Source organism: Vulpes vulpes, chromosome 16 (assembly GCF_048418805.1).
Source record: "Vulpes vulpes isolate BD-2025 chromosome 16, VulVul3, whole genome shotgun sequence".
Lineage (NCBI taxonomy): Eukaryota > Metazoa > Chordata > Mammalia > Carnivora > Canidae > Vulpes > Vulpes vulpes.
In genome coordinates, this window is record NC_132795.1 from 73,747,747 (window position 1) to 73,774,095 (window position 26,349).

General features: G+C 46.5%; 1 protein-coding gene across 1 annotated transcript in view; it reads right to left on the reverse strand.

Annotated features, from left to right (window-relative positions):
• FER1L5 (fer-1 like family member 5) overlaps positions 1 to 26,349 on the reverse strand; it is a 56,349-nt gene that overhangs the window by 28,654 nt on the left and 1,346 nt on the right. The window contains exons 2-19 of the mRNA XM_072742803.1: positions 25,085 to 25,137; positions 24,392 to 24,483; positions 23,572 to 23,680; positions 21,672 to 21,726; positions 21,107 to 21,216; positions 18,614 to 18,742; positions 17,496 to 17,558; positions 16,717 to 16,767; positions 12,473 to 12,503; positions 11,734 to 11,849; positions 11,377 to 11,500; positions 10,884 to 10,936; positions 9,572 to 9,640; positions 6,315 to 6,358; positions 6,142 to 6,224; positions 5,935 to 6,029; positions 4,661 to 4,786; positions 2,366 to 2,543 (exon numbers count right to left, since the gene is read on the reverse strand). Coding sequence (XP_072598904.1) covers positions 2,366 to 2,543; positions 4,661 to 4,786; positions 5,935 to 6,029; positions 6,142 to 6,224; positions 6,315 to 6,358; positions 9,572 to 9,640; positions 10,884 to 10,936; positions 11,377 to 11,500; positions 11,734 to 11,849; positions 12,473 to 12,503; positions 16,717 to 16,767; positions 17,496 to 17,558; positions 18,614 to 18,742; positions 21,107 to 21,216; positions 21,672 to 21,726; positions 23,572 to 23,680; positions 24,392 to 24,483; positions 25,085 to 25,137 — 1,581 coding nt within the window. The remainder of the gene's footprint in view (positions 1 to 2,365; positions 2,544 to 4,660; positions 4,787 to 5,934; positions 6,030 to 6,141; positions 6,225 to 6,314; positions 6,359 to 9,571; positions 9,641 to 10,883; positions 10,937 to 11,376; positions 11,501 to 11,733; positions 11,850 to 12,472; positions 12,504 to 16,716; positions 16,768 to 17,495; positions 17,559 to 18,613; positions 18,743 to 21,106; positions 21,217 to 21,671; positions 21,727 to 23,571; positions 23,681 to 24,391; positions 24,484 to 25,084; positions 25,138 to 26,349) is intronic.

Here is a 26,349-nt window from a genome sequence, read left to right on the forward strand (position 1 = left end):
GACTTGTACAAGAAGGTTCACAGCAGGTATATTCATAATACTCTGAAAGTTGAATCAATCTAAATGTCCATGAATAAGAGGATGGATAATTAAACTGTCATATTCCCATAGTGAAGTACTATCAGAAATAAAAAAGAATAAAACACTTAATCCATGAAACAACATGGATGAATTCCTAAAACACTATGCTGAGCCAAAGAAGCCATAGAAAAAGAAAGAACCACATGTCTGATTTCATTTGCATGAAGTTGTAGGAAAAGAAAAACAAATCTACAGTGAAAAACAGCACAACAATGACTGACCCCAGCATTGGGGTCAATCAAGGGTTGGGGAGATTGAATGAAAAGGGGCATATGGCAGCTCTCTGGGGTGATGGAACTTTCTTCCCATGGTGGTTATATGGGTATCTGTATCTGCCCAAATTCATCAACTTGTATACTTAAAATATGTACATTTTATTGTTTGCAAATAAAACCTCAATAAGAAAAATAAAAAGTTGTCAGTAAGACAAAGATGAAAACCCCAAACTTTGGGAAGGTATTTACAATACACCCATCTGACAAAAGACCATTCCTAGAAAAAGTAATGTACAAGCCAATAAGAAAAAGCCAAGTAGAATAATGGATAAAGATACCAATAGGCTTTTTACAGATGAGAAAAAAACAAATGTTTGTAAACATATGAAAAGATGCCCAACCTCTATTTATAATCAGGACAATGCAAATCAAGATCTTATAAGATACCATCTTACATCCACCAGTGGCAAAAATTAAAAAGCTGGGCAACATCAAGTACTGGTGAGAATGCAGAGCAATAGAAATTCTCATATCAAGCTGATGAGAGTGTAATTTGGTATAATTTCTTTTGCTTTGAATTTCTCTTTCACTCCAGGGTATATAATTTAGAGGAAGTCTTGCATTTGAGACTGGGAGACATGTACAAGAATGTTTGTAACACAATTATTATAGTAGGAGAAAAAGATAGTTCCCAAGTATCTACATATACCACATAATTGGTGCTATAATCATAAAGTAGAATACATTCAGAAGTGAAAGTGAACTTCAGCTATATATGCCAACATAAAAAAACTAATATTGAGCAAAAGATGGAAAACAGATGAGTACAGACTGGAAAGTTCCATTTGTATAAAATGCAAAAAATAGTATGCTGTTTAGGGTTGCATACAGAGGTGGTCAAAATTGAAAAGTAAAGCAAGGGAGTGATTACTGTCATGATCAAGATTGTGGTTATTTCTTGGGTAGAGTCTGGGAAGAGCATACAGGGAATTTCTAAGATGCTGACAATCTTCTACTTTTTAATCTGGGTGGTGAGTTCTGGAGTACTCACTTTATTCATCTTTAAGTTGTATATACACATATTTTTTGCATATATTTTATAATTTAAAAAGTAGTAGAATATTATGCTAAGTGACAGAAGCCAGACACCAAGGACCACATATTGTGAATCCATGTATATGAAAAAATATCCACAATAGAAAACTCCATAGAAACAGAAGATAGATTAATAAATAGTTGCCTAAAGCTGAGGATGCAGGGGAGAAATAGTGACTTCAAGTGGATATAGTGGGGTTTTTTTTTTGAGTGTTAAAAATGTTCTAGAATTGACCATGGTGACGGTTGCCCAATTCTGTGAATACACTAAAAACTACTGAATTGCACACTTTACATGGATGAATTGTATGAATTGTATGAATTGTATGGCGTGTGAATTATATTTCAAGATATTTCAAGACCTGAGCCAAAATCAAAAGTCAAATGTTCAACCAACTGGGGCACCCAGGCACCCCTAGAATCTGCATTTATAGAAGTTCCCAGGTGATGCTGATGCCAGGCCCAGGAACTATGTTTTGAGAAATGCTACTCTATAGAGCCTGGTATGGGTGTTTAATAAGTATATATTGGATTAAGGGATGAATGGATTGGTGGGAGGTTGGTTAAGTGTTTGGGTCAGTAGATGCGTAGGAGTCAAATGGAAGAAAGGGTGGATGAATAGATTAATGGATGGATAGAAGGTGGACAGAGGAGTAACAGAAGACGGTGGCATGGATGAATCAGGGGTGGTTCATAGTAGGGAAAAGATGGTGTTGGGGAAGTTGTAGTGTGGAATGGAGCACAGAGAAGAACTTGAGAGTGAATGCCTACTTTCAACTCTTGTCGTGGGCTCACCACCCACACTAGCTGTGCAATGTCTGGCCGGTGACTTCACCTCCCTGAAGCTCATTTTCCTCATGTGAGGCATGTGGGTTAACAATGCCCTGAATTTCCATGAGCTAATACCCTTAAAAGGCCAAGCACAGAGCATGGCATGCAGCGGATGCTCTCTACTCTTGGGCTGGATCTATTACCATCATATATCACTGGGCTGCACTGCGTGGTTGAGACGAGAGGCTTGTAACTCAGGTCCATCTTGTTCCCATAGTGGCCAATGCTGACCTCGAATTGGATCAGGTCCTTAAAGTCGGGCATCATGGTGCAGGAAAGGAAGATGACGCACAGCCCATACTTCACGCGGTTCTGATGCCTCTAAAACAATAAACCCCACGTCCCCAGTACATAAACCAAGGGATGAACAAGGATATAGAGACAGGTAGGGAGGCAAAGATGTAGTGCTCTGTTTCTTTCAAAAGCCATCTTTGCTTCTCTTTAGGGTGAGCTGGATCATCTTTGAACCCGTGCCCCCTCAAAGTCCTCCCTTGACTCCTACTCAAGGGCAGTTCTTCCCAGGACCTCTAGCACTTGGTCCCTTCCTCCCAGCCAGCTTCCTGAAAAGGAGGCTTTTCTCCTGGAGGCCCTCCTGGAGTGTCAGGCTGGGCTCTGACTTGGGCTACCTCATCCCTCTCCTTCTTGCCTCAACGCCCTCCCCTGATAAGATGAGTGTGGGCAGGGGTGTGGTGAAGGTGGCACACACACCATCCCTCTGCTCTGGGCCCTTCTCAGCCACCTCCTCCCACCATGCCTCCTATCTGCTGGAGGGCCACCATCTCCCATGTCAGTAGCTCTCATTTCTATGGCCAACCCCTCCCCTCCTCTTGCACTGTCCCTGTCTGTTCACTAGCTCAGGTCTGCCCTGTCATAAAAAATAGCCTTCCTCTTTCCCTCTGAGCCTTTGTTTAGTTCCCATTGGATTTATGTCTCTTCCCACTTTGCAGCCAAGTTTCTATGCACTTGCCTCTATGCAGTCTGCAACTTCTCCATCACATCTGGCAACTCTCCCCTTTGGGGGCTGCCTCAATGCTCCTCTTTGCAGACTCCTCCCGGTCTCTTCCACAAGCCACTCCTCCTCTACCTGCCTTTGGTGTGGCACCCTTTCACCTGCCTCCTCCTCCCAGGCACTTCCTCCACTACCCCATGGTCAGATTCTGGTGTGCTAACAGCCTTGAGTACTGGTCTGCATAGATGTCTCACAAGCATATGTCAAAGGTGGGATTCATCATCCCCCCTCCTTAGTGCAGCATGGATACCACTCCTAGCCACCTTGCCACCTGAGGCAGAAGATGGGCATCAGCTTAGGGGAGTTAGTCTCATTTCTGGTTTTTTTTTTTTTTTTTTTTAAGATTTATTTATTTGAGCGTGCGTGCGTGCATGAGAGGGAGAGCAGAGCAGAGGGAGGGGCACAGAGGGAGAAGTAGATTTCCCTGTTGAGCAGGGAACCCAACGCAGGGCTCAGTCCCAGGACCCTGGGATCATGACCTGAGCCGAAGGCAGACGCTTTACAGACTGAGTGATCCAGGTGCCCCCCATTTCTTTTATGTCTTTTTGGTCTGTGGCTCTGTATTGTTTCCAAAGGGTCTCTGGAACCTGCCCCCTCCTCTCTGGCTCTCCTTCCCTGTGACTGTATTCCCATTTAAAAAAATAAGTGGAGGGATCCCTGGGTGGCGCAGCGGTTTGGCGCCGGCCTTTGGCCCAGGGGTGATCCTGGAGACCCCGGATCGAATCCCACATCAGGCTCCCGGTGCATGGAGCCTGCCTTCTCCCTCTGCCTGTGTCTCTGCCCCTCTCTCTCTCTCTCTCTGTGACTATCATAAATAAATAAAAAAATATTTAAAAAAAATTAAAAAAAATAAAAATAAATAAAAAATAAGTGGAAAAAAAATAAAAAATATATAAAAAAATAAAAAATAAGTGGATGGCTATTCTTAACACTGCTCCTCCTGCCCCTTCCTGCATCAGTGGTCTTCCCCAGCCTTCAGGAAGAAGAAAAACTCCTTAGAAGATCATTTCTCGGGGAGCCCGGGTGGCTCAGAGGTTTGGCGCCTGCCTTCAGCCCAGGGCATGATCCTGGAGACCCAGGATCAAGTCCCACATCCGGCTCCATGTATGGAGCCTGCTTGTCCCTCTGTGTCTCTGTCTCTCATGAATAAATAAATAAAATCTTAAAAAAAAAATCATTTCTCCTTAACTAGATCACATATTTCTTAAACCAAAACCTTATCTGACCACCTGGGATCTGTCTGGCACAGCATGAAGTCCTCAGAGGGGCTTAGTAAAGACTCAGGTGGACTGACCAAACATCCTCAGGCACCCATCAACTCATTCGGGTTGAGGCTGAGGCCTCTGCCATGTGAGAAACAGGCCCCGCAGTAGGTCTGGGGTGGGCAGGGGGACTCTTCCTTCCTGGGTTACCTGTTTCCAGTAGTTACCTCTACACTGGTCACTTGAGAGGAGAGATCCCTCTTAAACTCTTGATGGGACGCGACATGGGTGAACAACTCGAGGAAGACTCGGCCTCGATACGCTAAACCATCCTTAACGGAGCTGGAAATATTCTAGGGTAAGAGGGAGGAAATTGGTGAGAAAAGGAATGAGGGAAAAAGAGAAGATAAATCTCCCCTGACACCTCTGCAGCAGAGAGCGTTGTCTAGTAACTTGCTGCCCAGGGCTGACCACAATCCTGGGGTGCAATTCCAGACGCCCCAGACATGGCTGTGCCCAGATACCTCTGGGGCTGGACCCCTCTTCTCTACCCCGAGGCCTGCTCCTCTTCGCGCGTTCTACCCACCTGTCGACTCAAAGTACCTGATCCCCGCAAACAAACGCTTTCTGCTTGGAGGAGGCCGTGATTAGGCCCGTGTTTGCGCTCCCAGCCTGGCCAATCAGGGCACGCCCTGCCTCCCTGGCAACAGTGATTGGCCCAAGGGGAGCACACATGGCCTACGGCGGCCAATTAGAATCCTCCCCTGCTCTTCCCTCGCCTGGTGGTCGCCTCTGCAGGGAGGCCGGACCGGGTAGGAAAGAAGCCCAGGCTGTGGAGCCCCAGAGCTGAGAGACGGAGTCAATGAACCTCTTAATGGCACTGGGGTCCTTTTTTTGTTTTTTTGTTTTTAGATGTTGTGTATTTATTCCTGAGAGACACACACAGAGAGACAGAGACATAGGCAGAGGGAGAAGCAGGCTCCCTGCTAGACTCGAACCCAGGACCCCCATCACAACCTGAGCCCAGGGCAGATGCTCAGCCACTGAGCCACCCAGGTGCCCCGCATTGAGGTCTTGGTGCCTGCACTCATGCTCACTCAGAGTTCTTCCCAACCCTGTGCCAATCTTTTAAGCCAATTAGAGTTGGCTTCCTGGCATTTATCATCAGTCTATTTAACAGCCTGATACGTTCCACATGTACCTACGCTGTTTTTGCCCCGTAGGTCCTTGTCCTTTCCACCTGCTGGAAATCTTCCCTGACATTTCGTCTCAATGCCTCTTCCTCAGAGAATGCCCGGAGAATGCTCTCCATCTGCTTCTCTCTCCCGCCACAAGACACGTCCCATATACGCACAGCCATCTACACACGGTTACGTGTCCTCTACCAGCGTGGTGGACGGAGACCAAGGCCGGGCCCTCCCCCTGGTACCTCCCGGGCCCCAGCGCCTTCCATATGCTGGTTTTACCCCCACTGTTCCCTAGAGCTGCATGAGAAGCTTACAGTGCCTTCTTCCTGGATCCTGAAAGGAGCCTTTTTACCCCCACGTAGAATCAGGAAGCTGGGTCCAAAAGAAGGTAGGAAGCCGGAGTAAGGTCCTGCAAAAAGAGAGGGTGAGGCCGGTGGGGGCCAGGTAGGAGAGGGGCAGGAGGCAGGGCCTGGGGTGGGAGGTCGGGGGTGTGGGGTGGTGGTGAGAGGGGGATTGCTTGCCTTCTATTTCTGCTCCGGTGGATGAGATCTGGTTGAGGAACAGGCTGACAGTCCCAATCTCATCCCGGCAACTGTTTTTGGGGCTGGAGAGAAACATTCTGCAGGCTGAGCCACTGGCCCAGCTCTGATTTTCTCCTCCCCTGAATGTTTTTCAGCCTCCACCCCTGGCTCACCAGTCCAAGATTCTGAACTTGATGTAGCTGGAGAGGCAGGGCAGCTGCAAGGGGAGAGCAGAGCTTCTGTGGGTGCATGCTCGGAGGGTCTGGTCCTCACGGAGACTTAGTGCAGCTGGGAAGTGCTGGGTCTGGGTCCAAGGCTTGGCTCAGTCACCAGTAAGCCCAGTCACCATGGCCAAGATGGGAGCTATTGGCTTGTGGCTGTGGGCCTGCCCGCTTGCATGGGCCCCTGGGGAGGCCCTGGGAGAGGCCTAGGACTTTGTCCCCTGGTCGCTTTGTATTCTTATTCTTAAAATGGTCCCCTAATTGCATAAGCTTCAAGATGGAGACTTGGGTACATTCTAACAATGGGTTTGATACTGCAGTCCTCCCACAACCCTTCACGGTCTGAACACATGTTCACCAACCATCTTGCACAGAGGTTGTGGCCTAAAATGTCTTCTTCATGGTTAGCAGTTAAATTTTAAACAGCAGGATATTTATCTCCCCCAAGAGCAAATAATAGTAGATGCTGTTGTGGGAAGGGTTTCCATCATCTCCTGGCCTGTGCTGAATGATCTTCATGATCACATGAGTGACTTCTCCCAAAACCCCACAAACCAGGTACTGTTATTCCCATTTCTAGACAGGAAAACTGAGGCATAGAGAAACTGAGTTCTTGAAGTTCTCATGTTATATGCAGGGGCTGGAGCAGGTTTAGAGCTCCTAATGACTCTGCCACAACCCGGTGAGGGGTGTGATGGTCCCTATTTATAGATGGGGAGCAAGGCCCAGAGAGGCAGAGGGACTTGCTTCACACAGTAAAAGGTGCAGTCAGGATTGGAACCCAAGCTTTTGATTCTTATCTCCACTCTGCCACAGGGTCCCCTCAATTATGAAAACAAAAACCAATCCATGTATAAAACAAGCTGCTGGTGTTGAGGCCTGAGTGGCACCCAAATCCTCTCAGTTGGGGCCTCTTCCCCTCATAGCACTTCCTGAGTCATGGCTAGTCCTTCCCATTCTCCATTCCATTTGGCCATTCTCCCCTTGCCAGGGAGCTGGGGGCCAGAGCAGAATAGGGAAAGGGCTTTCTAGTTGAGCAAGTGATTAAGAAGAAATGAGACAAGATCCCCTAGAAGTGGAAAGATGGGCACTGTAAAGCATCCAGGTCTTCCAATATTATAAATCCTCCAAATTTGAATTCATGGCTAAACCATATTTTCATCCATCCTGTTGAGAATTTTCTTCCCCTTTCTCAATTCCTGGTCTTAACTGCCCTCCTGTCTTGTAGCAGTAAACTGTAAACTGGCAAACACTCATGTTCAGCAGAGCTTCCTCTTCAGGCTGCCTTGCTGGGCCCTGATGGGCTGGTGATGCTACTGCCTCTGTGGTCATCCTGCCATTCAGAGTGAGGGTCACATCTGTCTGCTACATTTCCACAGGGCTAGTGACAATCAGGCCTGCATCCAAATGGTTCTAGCCTTAGGAGACTGTGTTATGTGGGAAATGGGTGAGGGTCCAAGGAGTGTTTGGACATCTTTAAACGTTGGAAGGCCCCTTTCAGAGATGAAAGAGGGCCCAGCTTGTGCCCCTGTTTTCTGAGCCTAGAGGCAGCTGAACATGATGGAAGACTTCCAAGGCTCTGAGCATCCACAAGAGTATCTGAGGATCTCGGCCATCAGCTGCATCACAGCCAGAGACAAGTGGAAGGGATCAAAGGTGGAGGATAAATTAGACTCCCTTTAAAATCTCTTCCTACTTTAAGAGTCTACAAAATCACCCAGGAAAGTGGAAATTATGAAGAATGGTTTAAGATGATGCCTCGGGCAGCGTGGGTGGCTCAGTGGTTTAAGCGCCTGCCTTCCGCCCAGGGCAGGATCTTGGAATCCCAGGATTGAGTCCCACATCAGTCAGACTCCCTGCATAGAGCCTGCTCCTCCCTCTGCCTGTGTTTCTGCCTCTCTCTCTCTCTCTGAGTGTGTCTATCATGAATAAATAAATAAAGTCTTCTAAAAAGAAAAAAAGATGATGCCTCACCAGGAGGCAGGCTTAGGGAAGCTTCTAGGAGAAGCAAGGAAGGACAGCCCAGGTGGCTCAGCGGTTTAGCGCCGCCTTCAGCCCAGGGCGTGACTCTGGGATCCCAGGATCGAGTCCCACATCAGACTCCCTGCATGGAGCCTGCTTCTCCCTCTGCCTGTGTCTCTGCCTCTCTCTCTCTTTCTGTGTCTTTCGTGATTAAATAAATAAAATCTTAAAAAAAAAAAAAAAAAAAAAAGGAGCAAGGAAGTGGGTCCCAGGAGGGTAGAAGGGAGCTCATGAACCGATTTTAAGTCACATAGATGTAAGGTATAAGAAAAGTGAAATGCTCTCTGTGTAGCCAAATAGAAGCCACACAAAGTTCTATGCACTCATACTTAATGACAGTGCTCAAGCTATCTCTCAGAATTGTGTACTGTCATTCTACATGCAGTTCTCAGAAGTCTGGCATGGAGTCAAAAGGCAATCAAGGTTCTCCCAGGGCTTTAAGAGAACTGGCATCCACACTACTGATGGGTAACTGAGGACTGAAAAGCTATACAAATCAGAATATAGAATCCCACAGAGAAGAGCACCTTGGAGCCATTTAATGCGGGAACAACTAGCCTATACTACATGTAGCCCATATACTATGTTCCCACAGTACCTCTAGGCCATTAACAAAGAGCTATAATTATCTTCAGGGCACTTTGCCTAGAAGATAAAATGCATAATACAATTTAGATTTGAAGTGATGTTTTGGGTTTTGTTTTGTAATGTAGGTGAAAGGGCATATTTAAGTTTTCTGGAAAGTTCAGTTGCACGGCCCACTAATTTGTTAGTACTAGACAAATAAATTAAGTTTTCTATAATATGTCCTGGGCTTTCTCATGTTTCCCATCAGGCAGGTCCCACCCCCATTCCCACCCCATGCTTCTTGACCCTTACCTTCCATCTATACCCCTACACACTCAAACTTGCCTTCCGTTTGTGGAGCAGGAGGAGGGGAGTGGTCAAGATGGAACAGCTTGGGGGGCCTGGGTGGTTCAGTCGGTTAAGCATCCGACTCTTAATTGCAGCTTGGGTCATGATCTCAGGGTTGTAAGAATAAGCCCTGTGTTGGGCTCTGAGCTCCACACTGAGTGTGGAGCCTGCTTGGGATTTTCTTTCTCCCTCTGCCTGGTCCCCTCTGCTCTCTCTCTCTCTCTCTCTCTCAAAAAAAAAAAAAAAAAAAAAAAAAGATGGAACAGCAATACCTGAATTTGGAAGGTCAGGATCTGGTTCCATATTGGGTTCTCGGTTTGGCTCAGCACATTTGTCTTGAGCTAGGAACATAGCAAAGCAGTGTCAGTGCCAGCCTGTCCTGTCCTCCCTCCACTGATCTCACCTTCCAGCTTTTTCAGCCCAGCCCACAGATGGACACTGTCCCTGCCATAGGGCTGATCATGGGAATGGTCTAATGACATTTTGATAACTCCTCAACTATAACTTCAGTCCTTTATATATCTGCCTAGATCGATTCCCTATTATTTATCTTTAAATCATCTTTATTTTTTTTAAATCATCTTTAAATTGACTTTATTTTTAAATAGTCATGGAGTTACTAACTTTATTATATGAGTGCATACACATAGATTTTGTTAAACACTATGATCCCAATAGAAAAGTGAGCGAAAACCATGGTGACTATGGTAGTACATAATGGCATACCCTTTTCCAAAGCATTACTTGACTTCATTTTTAAACCTGGCTCTATTCTAGGCAATCATGTCAGTGAAATCAAGGTTGGTTGGACTGGTTAAACTTTTTAAATACATACTAAGAAAACCACAGAGATATTAAAATCTTTGAAAATTGTGTGTCACCTATCACCCGAGAACATCTCACATAAATTTGGAGCGCCCAAACCACATTCAGTGTGGTGGTTTTAAAATATGTCCACAAATCCTTTGGTACACCCCTTCCTTTGAAAGGTAGACACTCATCTCCCTCCCTTTATGTATATGCTGGATTTAATGATACTTCTAGTAGGTAGAACATGTTAGAAATGATGGTTTATGAATTCGAGACAAACCTACTTAACTTTAACTCAGCATTCCCCAAATTTGAACATAGGATCCTTTTGGGGTTTTTTGCACATAACATCCATTAGCACACTTTGGAAAAATGCTGCTCTCTATTCACAGAGGATCATGGAATGTCAGCCAGTCTCTTGCCCAAGAACCTTCAATTTATAGATGAAGAAACTCAGGCCCGAAGAAGACAGGGACAGTTTCAGTGTTGTGTATGGGCATGTGTTTCATTCACTCATTCACTCATTTGTGCCCTTTGTGTACATTAGGCTTTCAATGGGCATCTCCTCCATGAAGGGCACTGTTCACAGCTCTGGGAGACAGGGTGACTAAACCATGGCCTCTGCCTTCACAGAGTTCCTGGCCCAGTGGGGTCACAGCCCACTGATGGAGGAACTGAGATCCAAATCCTGGGGTCCTGCCCACCAACTCCATCTTTCCCCACACACTACCTAGGTGACAGTTTCCCTAAACATTAGACCCTTTCCACACTTACCTTTTCCCCAATTAGTTCCACTTCCAACATAGGACTTACTAAGTACTGTTTCTCTGTGAACAAGAAGTTACAAGATTTTTGAGATGGCTGCATTTTTTTTTTTAAGGGGAGGAAATGGAGAGGTGACCGAACAACTTATAACCCTCGCCATCACGTGGTGTGGTGCCCCCTGTGCAGACCGCGCTCATTGCCACTCTACCTCTATGTGCTGTGATATGTCATGGCATATAATGGCAGCCAGGGTGGGCACTGGCATAGGGAACTGTGGGTCTGCATCTGGGTATCACAGACAGGTCAGGGGCAAATGACCCATCTTAAGGAGTATCTATGGGGTCTTCATGAGACAAATATTGTTGGGTTTCGGTCTTGTCCTATCCCCCCACCCCAAATCTTAGGTTAGCATCCAAATGGAATAGGAAAGCCCCATGAGAATCCAGGGTGCCTCTGTGTAGGGAACCTCAGGGTCGACTCCCACCCTCCACCCTGACTCTACTCAGATGAAGATCCTCTGCACAGTAGATGAAGAACTGTAAGTAGGCCATGTTGATCGGGACCACCGTTGACTTGAAGATCTTAGTAGTGGTGTCATCAGCTGCATAGGGTGGCTTTTGATCTACCTGCAGAGACCAGAGACCTGACAGGGTAGAGTCATACGATAGTCATGACCATGGCCACCAGATTTGGCTTTCCTGACCTTCCACTCCATATGGGGGAGGGATAGACAATGCTCAAGTGACACAGCAGGCAAATAAAAGCATGTGAAGATCAGTGGCCACTCTGGGGGCCTTGGGGTGCCCTATGGAAGCAGCCACAGTAGAGAATGCTGCTGGGGCATGGGGGGCAGCCTCACCAGAGCCTGGTCTCCCACACCGAGGACACAGATGGTGACTTTCAGGTAGCCTCTCACACCATTGTTGGGTTCATTCGGCTGGCAGAGGCCTAACCATTTCCTCATGAGTGTGTGACCTGAAGGGGCAGAGGGCCCATGGGAGACTAGCTTCTAGTCTCCATTCTTCTTCCCTGAAACCAGTCTTTGTTTCTGTGGGAGAGGGGTGTGGAAATATGTCTCATATATTCTGGTTCCCATACAGGAGCAGAGAAAAATGGGAGTTACTCCTACCAGTAAGTAAAGCTAGTGCACTCACCAGGCTGCCAGCCACTGCCTTTAGGAAATAGAGACTCCCTCTTCCCTATCCTTGGGAACTTACAGTTGTTACTACCCTGGTATGAGAGATGCAAGCATTTTCCCCAACACTAAGTTCCAGCTTTAACCTGGTATGTATGTTATGGCCAGGTTGTACATTATGGTTACAGTGGAGACCTCTACTCAAATGTCAGTCTCCTAATACAGGCCTCAAAAACTAGAAATTCAACCCAAGACTGCCATAAAAGGTTAGCATTTGACCCAATGGGATGCCTTGAGTTTTGAAGAGAAAGATGTTATCATTATAAATATTATCAAATACAGAAAATAATTCATGCCTCTAATAGTCTTCCCTCATGCTGAACATACAGGGATTTTGAAATGTTTGGACAACTGGCCTGCTTTTTCTCGGAAGGCACATGTATTTGCAACAACTGATACCCACCTGGAGAATGGTAGATAAACCCAATATCTGTCTGAAAACATAAGAGTAGAACAAGGATTAGTTAGGGTCTCTGGCCAACATTTGTAATACCAACAAACAATAGTACTGTACTGAAGTATTAGCCACCAGTGCTTGGATTGAAAGGATTCTCAATCACCACACAGCACTACCTGGCTAACACAGGGTTGACTCTTTCCTGTTCCTGGATTGGGAAGTGTCTCTCCTATCCTAGGGAAGAGGCTGATCAAGTGAGGAGCTGGCAAAGAGACTATGAGCTTTCCTTTCCCCCTGGGAGAGGGTTTCTGACTGAGGCCTGAGGGATGTGGTATAGGACTGAAGGTGTCATGGGGCAAGGCACTGTGGAATATTCAGATCTTCTTTGTAGCCCACATCTGAAGGTTCCATAGAGCAGCCCCCAAATTCTGCGTGTTAGGGCTGCTTTAAAACTCAGTCATCCCAGGGCACCTAGGTAGCTCAATGGCTGAGCATCTGCCTTTGGCTCAGGTCATGATCTTGGGGTCCTGGGATCGAGTCCTGCATCAGGCTCCCCCTGGGGAGCCTGATTCTCCCTCTGCCTATGTCTCTGCCTCTCTGTGTCTTTCATGAATAAATAAATAAAATCTTAAGGAAAAAAAAACTCAGTCATCCCTTTGGGTTAGGTAGGCAAAGATTTCTTAGCTACAACCATGGAAGCATAATGTATAAAAGAAAAGTTTGATGAAGTGGACTCCCTTGAAATGTAAAACTTCTGCTCTTTGAAGGACATTCAAGATAACTGAAAGATCATATACTGGGAAAAAATATTTCCAAGTTGTATATCTGATACAAGGATTTGTATCCCGAATATATAAGAAAATCTCAAAACTCAGTAGTAAAAAAATTACCCATTGAAAAGGAGCAAAAGATTTGAAGATTCATCTATTTTACTTTTAGAGACACAGAGAGAGTGAGAGAGAGAGAGAGAAAGGGGAAGAGCAGAGGGAAAGAATCTTTCAAGCAGACTCCCTACTGGGCAAGGAGCTTGATGCAGGGCTCAATTCCACGATCCATGAGATCAAGTCCTGAGACCAAAGAGTCAGATGCTTAACTGACTGAGCTACTCAGGTGCCTCAGATGAACAAAAGATTTGAACAGACACTTCAACAAGGAAAATATATAGATGACAAATAAACACACGAAAAGATGCTCAAGATCATTAGTCGTCAAGAATGGGTAAATTAAAATCACAGCGAGATAGCTCTATAGATAATTAGAGGGGTTAAAGTAAAAACAATGGACTACATGAAGTGTTGATGAGAATGGGGGGCAACTGGCACTCTGCTGGTGAGAATATAACATGGTAAAGCCTGTTTGAAATTGTTGGGGGAAAAAACGAATTTTCTCTAAAAGTTAAATATATACCTACCATATGAGCTACTCAATCTACTTCTACATATTTACCCAAGAGAAATTAGATTAAGAGTCATACATCACCATTACAGCAGGTTTACTGTAACAGCCCAAAACTGAAAATGATCTAATGTCCATCAAAAGATGAGTGATACAAAGATGTATCACAAATCATGATACATCTATGAATGGAATACTACTCAGCAATGAAAAGGAATGATTTACTGACACATGCAACAGACAAGGATGAATCTCAAAATAATTATGTGGAGTAAAAGAAGCCAAACAAAAAAGGGAATGTGCCGTATTATTCCATTGACATAAAATTCTAGAAAATGCAAATCAAGCTATAGTTATAGAAAGCAGACTGGTGGTTGCCTGGGGCTGGGAGGAAGTGGGATGGGGGTGAGAGGGAAGATTAATAAAGGGGTACAAGGAAATTTTTGGAGGTGATAGATATGTTATCTTGATTGTGATGATGGCTTCACAGGAATACACATATTTTAAGAGGACTATATGTCAATAAAGCTGGAAAAGAACCAAACCAAACCAAACCCAGGCCCCTATAATGAAGCAACAGATCCAGGCAGTGATCATCAATGGCTATTGACAACATAGAAAGAGAGACCAACAGATGTTCTGTGCCTCCTGCCAAAGTCACTTTGCCAAATAATGGAACCAAAATCTAGCAAGCCTCTAGATCACAAACAGCTGGGCAGAAGGACATGTGGAATGATCCTCTGGAGATGCAGTCAACAAAATCCAGATTGGAGAAAAACTCTACAGGACAAACTATCTGGTTTCTTTAACAAATTACCTGGGGGGTGTGGGTGGGGGAAAGGGCAGGACCAGCAGAATCCAAGAGACCTAAAAATATGTTTTAACCAGCTGCAATGTATGCGCCTGGTTTGCATCCTATTTTGAACAAACCATGAAAGGAATTCATAAGATGATTAGGGGAATTTGAACACTGGCTAATATTTAATACATCAATTATAAAGGTTTTAGAATGTGAGTGATAATTACACTTGGTTGTGCTTAATAAAATATTTCTGTTTTAGAAATACATACTGAAATATTTAAAAATGAAATGATATGGTGGCTGAGGTTTGGTTCAAAATAACCCAGTGGGTATGGGAAGTGGGCCAGGTGTAGAGAAAACACCACTGGCAGTGAATCAGTGAAGTTGAGTGATCAGTATGTGGGAACTCAGGATACTATTCTGCTTTTGTGTATGTTTGAAATTTTCCAAAGAAATATATTTTTTTAAAGGGTCACTTTTTCTCTCATGTCTATAACATACTTGTTTTAAGATTTTATTTATTTATTTGAGAAAGAGAGAGAATGGGGGGAGAGGCAGAAGGAGAAGGAGAGAATCTCAAGCAGACTCCCTGCTGAGCATGGAGCCCAATGCAGGGCTCAATCTTATGACCCCGAGACCATGATCTGAACCAAAAATTAAGAGTCAGATGCTCAACCGACTGAGCCACCCAGGCACCCCTCATGCTTATAACTTATATAACGGTTTATACCCTTGGTCATTGTCTGGCTATTGTAGTCTTTTTTGAAAGCACAATATTTTTTACCTCCTGCCACCTAACCTCTCTGGAATCTCTCAATTTCTAAGCCTATGATGATTTTTAAAAGAATATTTTATTTATTTGAAAGAGAGAGAGGGAGAACGCAAGCAAAAGAGCAAGAGAGAAAGAGCATGAACATAGAGGAAGAGGGAGAAGCAGACTCCCTGATGAGCAGAGAGCCCCACGGGGGCTCGATCCCAGGACCCTGAGATTATGACCTTAGCCAAAGGTAGATGCTTAACTGACTGAGCTACCCAGGTGCCCAGCCTATTTGCTTCTTTAAGGGACAGGTCATGACTCTTCATGTGCTTATTACAAGTCATGAGAAAGAAACCTTACTCTGATTTGTCTTAAATGTGCCTTTCCCAAGATGGAAGCCTTTTTTAGAGGCTGCCATATTTAGCAAATTAAATATAGATGCAAATTTAAGTTAGAACTGCTGATAAATGATGACTTCATTTTTAGTATACATACATCCCCTGAAATATTTTGTGAGGACCCATGCAATATTTCAGGCATTTTTATTTTTATTTTTTAAATTTTTATATTTTTTTAAGATTTTATTTATTTATTCATGATAGACACACACACACACAGAGAGAGAGGCAGGCTCCATGCAGGGAGCCTGATGTGGCACTTTATCCCGGGACTCCAGGATCATGCCCTGGGGCGAAGGCAGGCGCCAAACCTCTGAGCCACCCAGGGATCCCGCATTTTTATATTCAAAGAGTATCTGTTGTTTAAGCTTTAAATGTAATGAGGCATCCTGTATTTAATCTGGCAACCCTACCTTCTCCCAATCTTCCTGGATTTGGAGGATCTTTTTTAGCCCTTCATGACTATGTCACCTTTCCTGATCTCTCAGCCTGTGTCTTTCCAAAGCAAACCTTTTTACTCTGTTCTCATAGGTGGCAATTTTCTCTGTGTTTCTCTGCCTTTTTGGATCTTCTGCTTCCGTTCCCTCGAGGCAGAGATTTGGAGTGTGTCCATAATTATTATAAGTGTGGGGAATTTAGCATGGCACCCAGCTTTTTCATAAATGGTACACACTTTCATCCTTACAATGACTCTGTGATTTGAGTCTATCATTATTCCCATTGTATAGATGAGGAAGTAGAGGTTCTGAAAAACTTAAGTCAACCCAGTCGGTAGGTGGATCCAAATCTGGATATTTCTGCATGAAAATTCAAATTTTTGCCCATCGACTTGGGCATGGAACCCATGGTAGGTCTCTATAACTGTGTCATCAAACCTCCTCCTTCATCCAGGGCTCACTTGGAATCTCCCGATCTCTGCATTGAATCTCATCAGTGTGGAATTCATCACCTGCAGGGGGGTTCCAGAAATATCTCAGTTACTCATATTCCCCATTTCCCCCACTCCCATGGGAAGAATTGTAAGGGCACATTTGGGATTCTCTAGGATTTACTCGATGCTTCCTAGTGGCCCACACTTTCACATAGTTTTTCTCATTTAATTCTCAGAGGTACCCTGTGAGGGTCAGAATTTTAGTTCCATTTTACTGATGAGGAGATTGATCAGAGGGTCCAATTCATCTGATGAACCCAAAGGTCAGCCCAAAGTAGTGTTGCACTCAACTTTTTCCACTGCACACTGTCCTGATCATTTCCCATGTCCCTGTGTTCCTGAGAACATGTACACTCTTCAAGGGAGAGGCCTTCTTATTCTCCTTAGGCTTGTGTTGGGCACATAGGAGGCACCTGATAAACATACATTCACCACTGTTACCGGGCTCCCTCTGGTTGGGGAATGGAATGTCCCATGTTGAGGGGACCTTTAAGGGGTCCTTTGGTCCATGAGAATCCTGTCTGTTTTCTTCACCTTGGGGCCCACCTTAGGGCCTAACAGTTGGCATTCCATAAGATTTGTTGAATGAACAAATAGGGAGTTGGGGCTGCCGGGAAGTAACAAAGGCCATGGATGATGTGCCTTGGGGTCAAAAGGGTGGCTCTAAGGGTGGGGCAGGGGAGCTGAAGTCCTTCCCAGAATTGAGGTGGGACAAGAAAGTGGGCCCATCTTGTTTAGCTCCTCACCTGGATTAAGATGGTCTCATCAAATAATTTAGCAGGCACCTCATGAAAATTCTGGAAGAAGATCTGAAGCAGAGACAATGGGAGTAGGGGTTGGATGATATTCCTTCCACCACTTTACCTAGGGCTCAGTAAGCCTGAAGGCTCAGAATAGCATGCTTCTTCCCCAGCTCTTGCCCATTTCACGCTCATGCTCCTCCTCCAGAAGCAGAGGCCTGCCCAGCTCCTGGAGGGTATTCTGCTGGGGTAGAGGGCAGGGGCAGGGGATCCCAGGAACATCTGTCATGAGTGACCCAAGGCCCAGCTCGCTGTGCTGGGATGGAGACCCGAGCTTCTGCCTCCTTGTAGACAGTCCTGTCAGCCCACTGCACCCCTAGCCCCTGCTGCAGCCAGAACCCTCTTTCCCAAATGCAAACTCGGCCCCATTGTTCTCCGCTTAAGTCCCTCCGTGGCTGCCAGGTGCCATCTGTGATAGGGTCCTAGAGCATTTTGCAGGCTTCCCTCCAGCCACAGCCATACCTACAGTTCTGCCTCTTATTTCTATGCTTCTGAAGACGCTATTGCTTTTTCCTGAATTTTCTTTCTTCATGATGTCCCTCTTTCCCTGGTAGACTCTTCCTTCAAGGTTTTGGGAGCCCTTCCTGAGTGCACCCATTCCTCCCTGCTCTCACTGTTTTTGTTTTTTTTTTAAATCTCTTATTTATTGGTATATTTACCAATTAATTCAGCCAGTATTTATGGACTTTCCAACTGTGGTCAGACACAATGGTCTAGCTTAGGGCTTTAGCAGTGACAGGATGTAATGGTCTTGGTCTGCATTTCAAGGATGCATCAACAGCACCCCCAGATCCCTGTTCACCCCAGTATCACGACATTGTCATTGGGTGTGCATTCACAGGCCGATGCCCTCCCCCCCACAGGCTACTGGCTCCTCCAATGGGAGGTTTCCAATTATTTCATCTGTTTTCCCAGTGCCAGGCAGTGCCTGGCCCTCTTGTAGGTGTTCAGCCAACATGTGTGGAGGAAGAAGCCTGCCTGCTGCCTGCAGGAAATGCCCAGCCCCCGGCTGGCCCACTTGGCCCAAGTGCCCCATTCAGTTTGGAAGAGAATGCACAGCCCACCTCATTGAAGAAAGGGTTGTTTCCCATCTTGATCCGCGTGTTGTGCTGGTAGCCTCCGATAACCACCTTCACCACCGGCTTGATGTTGTTACCCATTAACTGCCGGCCTTCGAACACCTTCACTCGGACCTGGGTGGGGGGGAAGACACAGGGGAACCTGAGGCTGGGACCCGGGCCCCCTTCTCCAATAGGCACTCTTCTCTAAAAGAACAAAGTGTTTGATAAGAGGCATCTACTGCGGATGGAAGGAGAACCCACGGGGAGCTGGACTCTACCTGCCTGAAGATAAAGTCCTAGGAAGGCCGTGGCTCCTTCTGCTTTCTCTTCTGGAAACTGTCCCCTCCACCGCTTTGTCTTTTTCATCTTGTGTACACTGACTGTTTCTCAATTGCTATGGTCTTATTACAGAATATAGGAATGAAGTCTAATCTTTCCCATTTTTTTTAACTTTTGCCTATTATCCTTTTAGGGAATGGAGAATTTTAAAGTTCCATGCAATTGAATCTATGATCTGTGATTTGCTCTCTGATTCATGGTTTCTTCTTCCCCTGTATATACTTTACTGGGACTCAGTTCAAAGGGCTACAACATCTGAGCCTAGAACTAGAAGGCAGGAAGAGCAATGCAGAGCCCAGGAAAGACCCCATGGCTGGCTGAGGCTCAGGGGGAGAAAGAACTGGATTTGGCAGTGGCTAGCAGGGCACAGGCATGGGAGTTTGTCATCTGCTTATAGGTAGTAAACAATATATGGCTTTCCCAGTCCAGGCTGTGGATCGGCCTTTCTTTGTGAGGCCTCCTGTGTCTCCAACAAGTCCAGAGACCCTTCAGGGATCGATACACATGCAGCTACTGGATCCTCAGAGACCACAGTGGGCCAAAACAGGCAAACAGGTCGCATGTCAGAATTTTGCCCTAACTTCTAGTATATAGGAAGGACAGTGATTTGGACACAGTGACCTTTTATCTTGAGCATACTAGCCTGGTGCCCAGAGGGAAAGGAAAGGAAAGTCTTCCAAAGGAAGAACAGCATGTGCAAAGACCTTGTGGCTAGAGAGAGTGGCTTGAGAATGGGGACTGCAAGGTGTCCAGGATGCTAGAGCAGGATGAAGAAGGATGGGGGCAGGAGACAGAGCAGCGTGCTGGGATAGGCTTCTGTTATCAAGGACCTGGGAAGCCATTGTTAGGAGTTTGGGTTTTGTCCTGAGCACATTAGTGGATCCTAATTTTTCACTTTATTTTATATTTTAATATTATAGTTGACACATGATACATTAATTTCAGGCCTGTAACATAGTGATGTGACAACTATATGTTATGTTATGCTCACCACAAGTGTATCTATCTTCTGTCATGGGTATCCTTGTTTTTAAGGACTTTTTTTTTTTTAAAGATTCCATTTATTCATTTATGACAGACACAGAGAGAAAGAGAGGCAGAGACACAGGCAGAGGGAGAAGCAGGCTCCATGCAGGGAGCCCAACGTGGGACTTGATCCCTGGTCTTCAGGATCACACCCCAAGCTGAAGGTGGTGCTAAACTGCTGAGCCACCGGGGCTGCCCCTAGGACATTTTTTTTTTAAGATTTTATTTATTTATTCATGACAGAAAGAGAGAGAGAGAGAGGCAGAGACACAGGCAGAGGGAGAAGCAGGCTCCATGCAGGGAGCCTGATGTGGGACTCGATCCTGGGTCTCCAGGATCACACCCCAGGCTGAAGGCGGTGCTAAACCACTGGGCCACGGGGGCTGCCCTATTAAGGACATTTTAAAGCAGGTGCATGGCATGGTTAAGAAGGACATCTTTGAAAGACCACTTTGACTGAAGGATGGACAGGAGAGAGCTGGAGGCTGGGACTTTAGGAGGAGCCTATGAGGTGGTCCAGGGAAGCCATAGTGGTGGTGCAGCCCGGGGAAATGAAATGGTGATGGAGCGGTGGGGGCATTGGGTGAAATTAAGAGCTTGGACTTAGTCATCGACTGGATGCAGGGGGTAGGGTGAGGAAGAAGGCAGTCAAGAATGATACCCTATCTCCTGGACAAGTGGCAGGCTGGGGAGCAGGCAAAACCATAGCAGAAATTATTAGGTTACAAGCTACAGATTAGAGGGAGTTGGTAAGCTATGAGATGAGGGTTCCAGAAGTCATGGTGGGAGCTCTCCTCAGCCTCTTCCATATAGCTCATTTTGCCCTGCATGTGGCTAGCCTTGTGTTGCCAACAATCCTGAGGAGTACTCCAGGCCTTTTGTTCTGCCTTTGCAGCACTTGCCAAGGCCTGTTGGTGTACAACAGCCAACAGCGCCTCCTATTGCTTCAGTGGAGTTGTCTCTGGCTTAGGATTCCTGCAGAAGTGGCTCAGAATGGTCCCAGAGGATCAGGGAGTGCAGTGAGGCTCAGAGAACATGTAGCTCTGGTCCTCTGCATGACCTTGTGGAGAGATGGGGATGGCCTGGGATCACAATGAGAATGTCAGGTGAATCAGCCCAGAAGGTCCTCACCTGAAAGTGCTGAGGCTTCATGGACAGAGCCACAGGCATGGCATAGCTGGGGACCATCAGTTTCTGCCTGGCCGTCTCTCGGGTACTTAGGCCTAGGAGGTCACCATCGCCTGGGGAAACAGTCTGGATGAGGTCTCAGAGGCTGGGGCTCAGAAGGCTTTGAAGCACTATGCCCATTTCATTGTTCTATCCCTAGTGACTAGCTTCTGACTAAAACCATGGCCAAGAGACCTCAAAAGGGGTACATATCCTCCCCAGAACATTCCCATGGGCCCCCTCCTACCCTCAGTAACCCTAGGCCCCACAATCTACATGTAGGGGCTCTTCGAAAGGTCATCCTTGTTTCCTTTTGCAGCCCACTGGAGGTTGGGCCTCATATCTAGAGATGACAAGTAGAAATACTGTGGGGGGGGGAAGATGCCTCAGCCAGGCATCTAAGATCTGGCCTCTAGACCCTAACCTGATCACAGTCCTTCTGTAGGCCTCAAGGGATGGGTCCCAAAGGTCCCAAAGAGCCCACCCAGCTACGCTTGGAGAAGAACAGGGGTAAGCCTCAAGTACATACCTATCTTCTCAATATCCTGGTTTCTCATAAGGGCCACCTGTAGGGTTACAGTGCACTGCAAGGCAAAGATGGTGGGTAGTGGTGGCGGGGTAGTTTGTAGCCAGATCCTGCAATCCTTGGCCAAGTCATAACACTGTCCCCCTGTGGGCCCTGTAATGTCTTGGGGAGAGGGAGTTATAAACTGGTGGCAATGGGTTATAGTGGAGGGGATTTGGAGAATAGAGGAGGCACATGGTAGTGGTGGTAACAAGGGAGTACAATGGGGTAGGGAGGAGAGGAAGAGGTGCCTTGGGACCAGCCCAGAACTGCTGATGCCAACATCTCTTCTCCTAGCCTAACATATTCTGATCTCAGGTGGGGGACTCTTGCAAATACCTCTTAATAGACTTCCTGCCTCCAAGCGCTCTGACTACCCATCCTACTTCTAGATCATCACCAGAATTGCCCTCTAAACTTTATATAAGTGCCCTAACCAATCAGAGTAAAGTCAAAACTCATCAGCAGAGACCATAAGGCCCTTCACTTTTGGCCCCTGGTCTCATCTAGTCTCAGCTCTCTTACTACCTTCTTCACATCCTCCCAATCCCCGTATGCCAGCAGCATAGCAGCCCACCTTCCCTGAACTTGCTGACTGCCTCTCTCCCTCCAGCCTTCAGGTATGCACCTTATACCCTTGCTTGGCATTCTCTTCCTTTCCTATCCATTGGGCAAACTCATGCCCACCGAGAAACTGAGTAAAAAAATGGACAATGACCAGACCTTGTATAAAAATGGCACTCTGACCCACAATGTGTAGCGATCAATTCAGGAAGCCAGCCCAATAAATCTGCAGTAACCAACCCAGGAAGCCAGCCTGCTATCTCTAAGTCAGCCTCGTAGGAAGTCAAAGTACTGCTCTAGCAACCAGTCCAGGAAACCAAACAATAGCCCCTGGAAGAGTTGGCCTCAAATTGCCAGGACTTGATTCATAACCAACAGTTTCCCCAATTTTTGACCCTTCTTCTCACTTAGAACCAGCAAGAGAAAGCCAAATATACACCACTAACCAATCACAGAGGATGCCCGGTCCTCTTATAGCTCCCCCCACACCACCACCAATAGCCTCCAATCAGGGCACATTGGGAACCTCTCCTACTTCCACTGTGCAGCTTCACCCTTCCTCTGTCTGCCTTTGAGTCTCTGCCAAAGTGCAAGTGATGGTTGGCCGATGCCCTTGCTATAGCCAGCTCTACATAAATAACCTGTGCTTATTCTCCTTTGGTTGGTCTTTGCCTGTTCTATCTTTTCTTTTCCTTTTTAAAGATTTTATTTATGAGAGAGAGAGAGAGAGAGAGAGAGAGAGAGTGAGTACATAAGCAGGGAGAGGGGCAAATGGAGAGGGAGCAGCAGACTCTCTACTGAGCAGGGAGCCCAATGCGGAGCTCAATCTGAGATCATGACCTGAGCCGAAGGCAGATGGACTGAGCCACGCAGGCACCTCTGTTTCCATTATCTTAATCACATCCTCTATAAAGCCATACATGACCTCCCATGTAGACTCATTCACTTCCTCCTGACTTCAGTGACCTAGCCTTCCTGACCCTTGTGTTGGGGCACTTATCACTGTGAATGGTGCCTACTCCAGTGGACTGTAGGAGTCATTCAGTTTTGTGTCCAAGCCTGACACAGGTACTGACATCCAATGGACAAGTAACTAAATAATCAATCTAAAAGTAAGGACGTAGGGGTGGGAGGGTGGGTCGGTGGATGGCTGATGGGATGGAGGAGGTCAGGGAGATGATGGCAGCGTGATGGGGCCTCCTAGGGCAAGAAGTGCTCTCTGGTGGGGGCACTGGGCCTCTGCTAACGTGGAGTATCCTAGCTTCTCTGGCTGCTCCCACCCTTCCCAGGGCCAACTCACATCTGTGGACATCATGAGATGGTTAAGCAGGGTCAAGTCCTTCACAAAAAGGACCTCACTCGGTTTTTCCACCAAGGGCTGGAGCATTACTGTGGCCAGGCCAATGAACCTGGGGAGATGAGGAGCACATACGAGATCCTGAGCCAGGGGAAAGGGTGTCTTCTGCCCCAGGCATGACTATCTAGTGAGGGTTTTCTCTCCTACAGGCTGTGCTGTCCATAGAGAGAGGCTGAAGGAAGAACACAGTGATGTGGAGCATCTCAGAGCATCTCATGTTTCTGAGAACTGACTTTGGGGCTCTGAGCAATGGGTGCCCCAGTTACTGGCTCTGCCCTGCTCAAAACCCTTTCCAGAAGTTCTGTTCCCACACTCCTCCCAAGTGAGAACAGTGCCAAGTAACAGCTGATTGGACAAGAGGGTGAACACCTGATGGGAGCTGGACCAATCAGATTCTCCATCCTAGGAAATTTTGACTTGGAATGCCTTAGCTTCAGTCTCAGAGATGTCAGACCCCCCCTGGGCACTAGAATGGGGCCACAATAGGAAGCCAGGATTGGGCAGAGAGAAGTAGAGATTTGAGATCCCATGGCTTCAGAAGAGGCAGGACTGCCCCTGGCTTCCCAGGACCCTGGTTCTAATTGCTCTGCACTCTCAGCTTCACCACTCTTCTATAAATCCCCCCCCCTTTTTTTGGTCCCATTAGTGGCTAGAGTGGGTTCTGGTCCTTGCCACCTGAGTGAGTCACAGATTCGAGCCAGGAGATGCAGCATGTGCCATAGCTTTGGTCAGAGAGCCAGCCTCTTGCCTTTCTCTGCCTCACCTGTCTTTCTTTATTGAGCCCAGGTCCCGAAGGATGATTTGCAGAAAAGAGTCGTTTTGTAGGGGGCGGTCCCAGAGGTGCCAGATTAAGGTCTATGGGAGGCACAGAGAAGTCAGCATCCTTTCCCCACCCTCCCCTTCCCAACCTTCTAGAAAATGAGGAAAGATACAGGGAATGGACTGGCGCTGTGTTTCTCTTGAACTGAGGAACCCCTCTACAGTCTAGTTTCCTAAGAGGATGGCATTAGCTACCTTTCACCAAGATGCTGAGCATCCTACCTGGGCTCTGCAGTGTAACTGCAATATCATGGGTGTGTCAGTAGTTAAGGGGTTTAGGGACCCAGGGCAGGGGTGGGGGACATCAACGGATGGAAGATAAGAGTGACCCTGCACAGGGAGCCCTGTCTCTGCTTCAGGTTTCTAGGAACATCAGGATGGCCAGGTTGGACAAGATGAACAGTATCATGGTCCACTGCGAGAGTGGAGGAGAAGGGCCAAGAACAGCTACAGGTAGATGTGGCTGCTGTGGCTCTCCGGCCCAGCTTGGGGGCTACTCCTAGGCCGAAATGCCCTAGCCTTGGGAAAAGCTTGTGCCACTTCCTGTCCTCTCCCTAGAATTCTAAGCATGGCCAGGACCCAGCCTCACTCTTGGGGTTGTCATTGCTTCTTTTGGGTTTGTCCTGATGGGTTTTACCTCATTCCATATGGGGTTATTCCCTTCCACTTCATGAGTTCTCTTCTTGACATCTGCAAAGATACCAAGGGGCTGTCATTGGTGGTAGGAAATATTTCAAAGTCTAGGTTTAAGTGTGGTAAAGAGAGGTAGGACTCCAAGAAAACTTCAAGTCTATGTTGGCAGATATGATATGGCACTGATTCTTACTCTGGGGGTTTCAAAATTTCTCGCTTTTTCTAAGAGTAACATCATTCCATGTGACAGATAATGTCTTCACTTCATTTTTTTTCTTGGTTCCTAGCCATCTTGCAGCCAGGTGGTGACTCATGACTCATCCTGGCTAATGCAGTGTGGAGGCGATTTTCACCACTGCCAAGACTGGCTCCTAAAATCTCCTATTGATGTTTTTCTACTCCCCGTTCCACACATCTACCCTCACGATCTCCTGGCGGGGTGGTACCAGGATGATTTTGGAGCCACAAGCAGCAAACAGCTGGTCCCTAAACCACTGCTTGGAGGAGCCGCTCAGGATTATTGCCCCCTTGATGCAGGACTTGGTGTGAGCAAGAGGTAAACTTTTATTGTGTTAAGGCATTGAGATTTATATATTTTTAAAGATTTTATTTATTTATTCATGAGAGACACACACAGAGAGAGAGGCAGAGACATAGGCAGAGGGAGAAGCAGGCTCCATGCAGGGAGCCTGATGTGGGACTTGATTCCAGGACCCCGGGATCACAACCACTGAGCCACTCAGGCGTCCCAAGGCATTGAGATTTAAAGATCTATTTGTTACCAGAGCAAAGCCTAGTGGACTCCCAAACACCTCTAATGGATTAAAAATTCCTCATCCACTAAAAGTCCCCTCCTCCAAAAATATCTTTAACAAAGAACAACCAATAGCCCTGCAAAGAACCTCTAAATTGCTAAATTACTTTGAAATTCTTCCCAAGGAAAGAATGTGAAAAAGGAGGAAACAGAGTGTGTGCAAGCAGGTACCTGTTGGGTAGTTGGAAGGGATGCAGGGTAGTGGATGGTATATGGGGGAGGAAGGGCTCAGAAAGGTGAAAAAGGAATAAAAAAATATCAAACATTCAATTATAATAATTTGTAGGTAAGGGACACCTGGGTGGCTCAGTGGTTGAGCATCTGCCTTTGGCTCAGGTCATGATCCCAGGGTCCTGGGATCAAATCCCGCATCGGGCTCCCCGCAAGAAGCCTGCTTCTCCCTCTGCCGGTGTCTCTGCCTCTCTCTCTGTCTCTCATGAATAAATAAATAAATA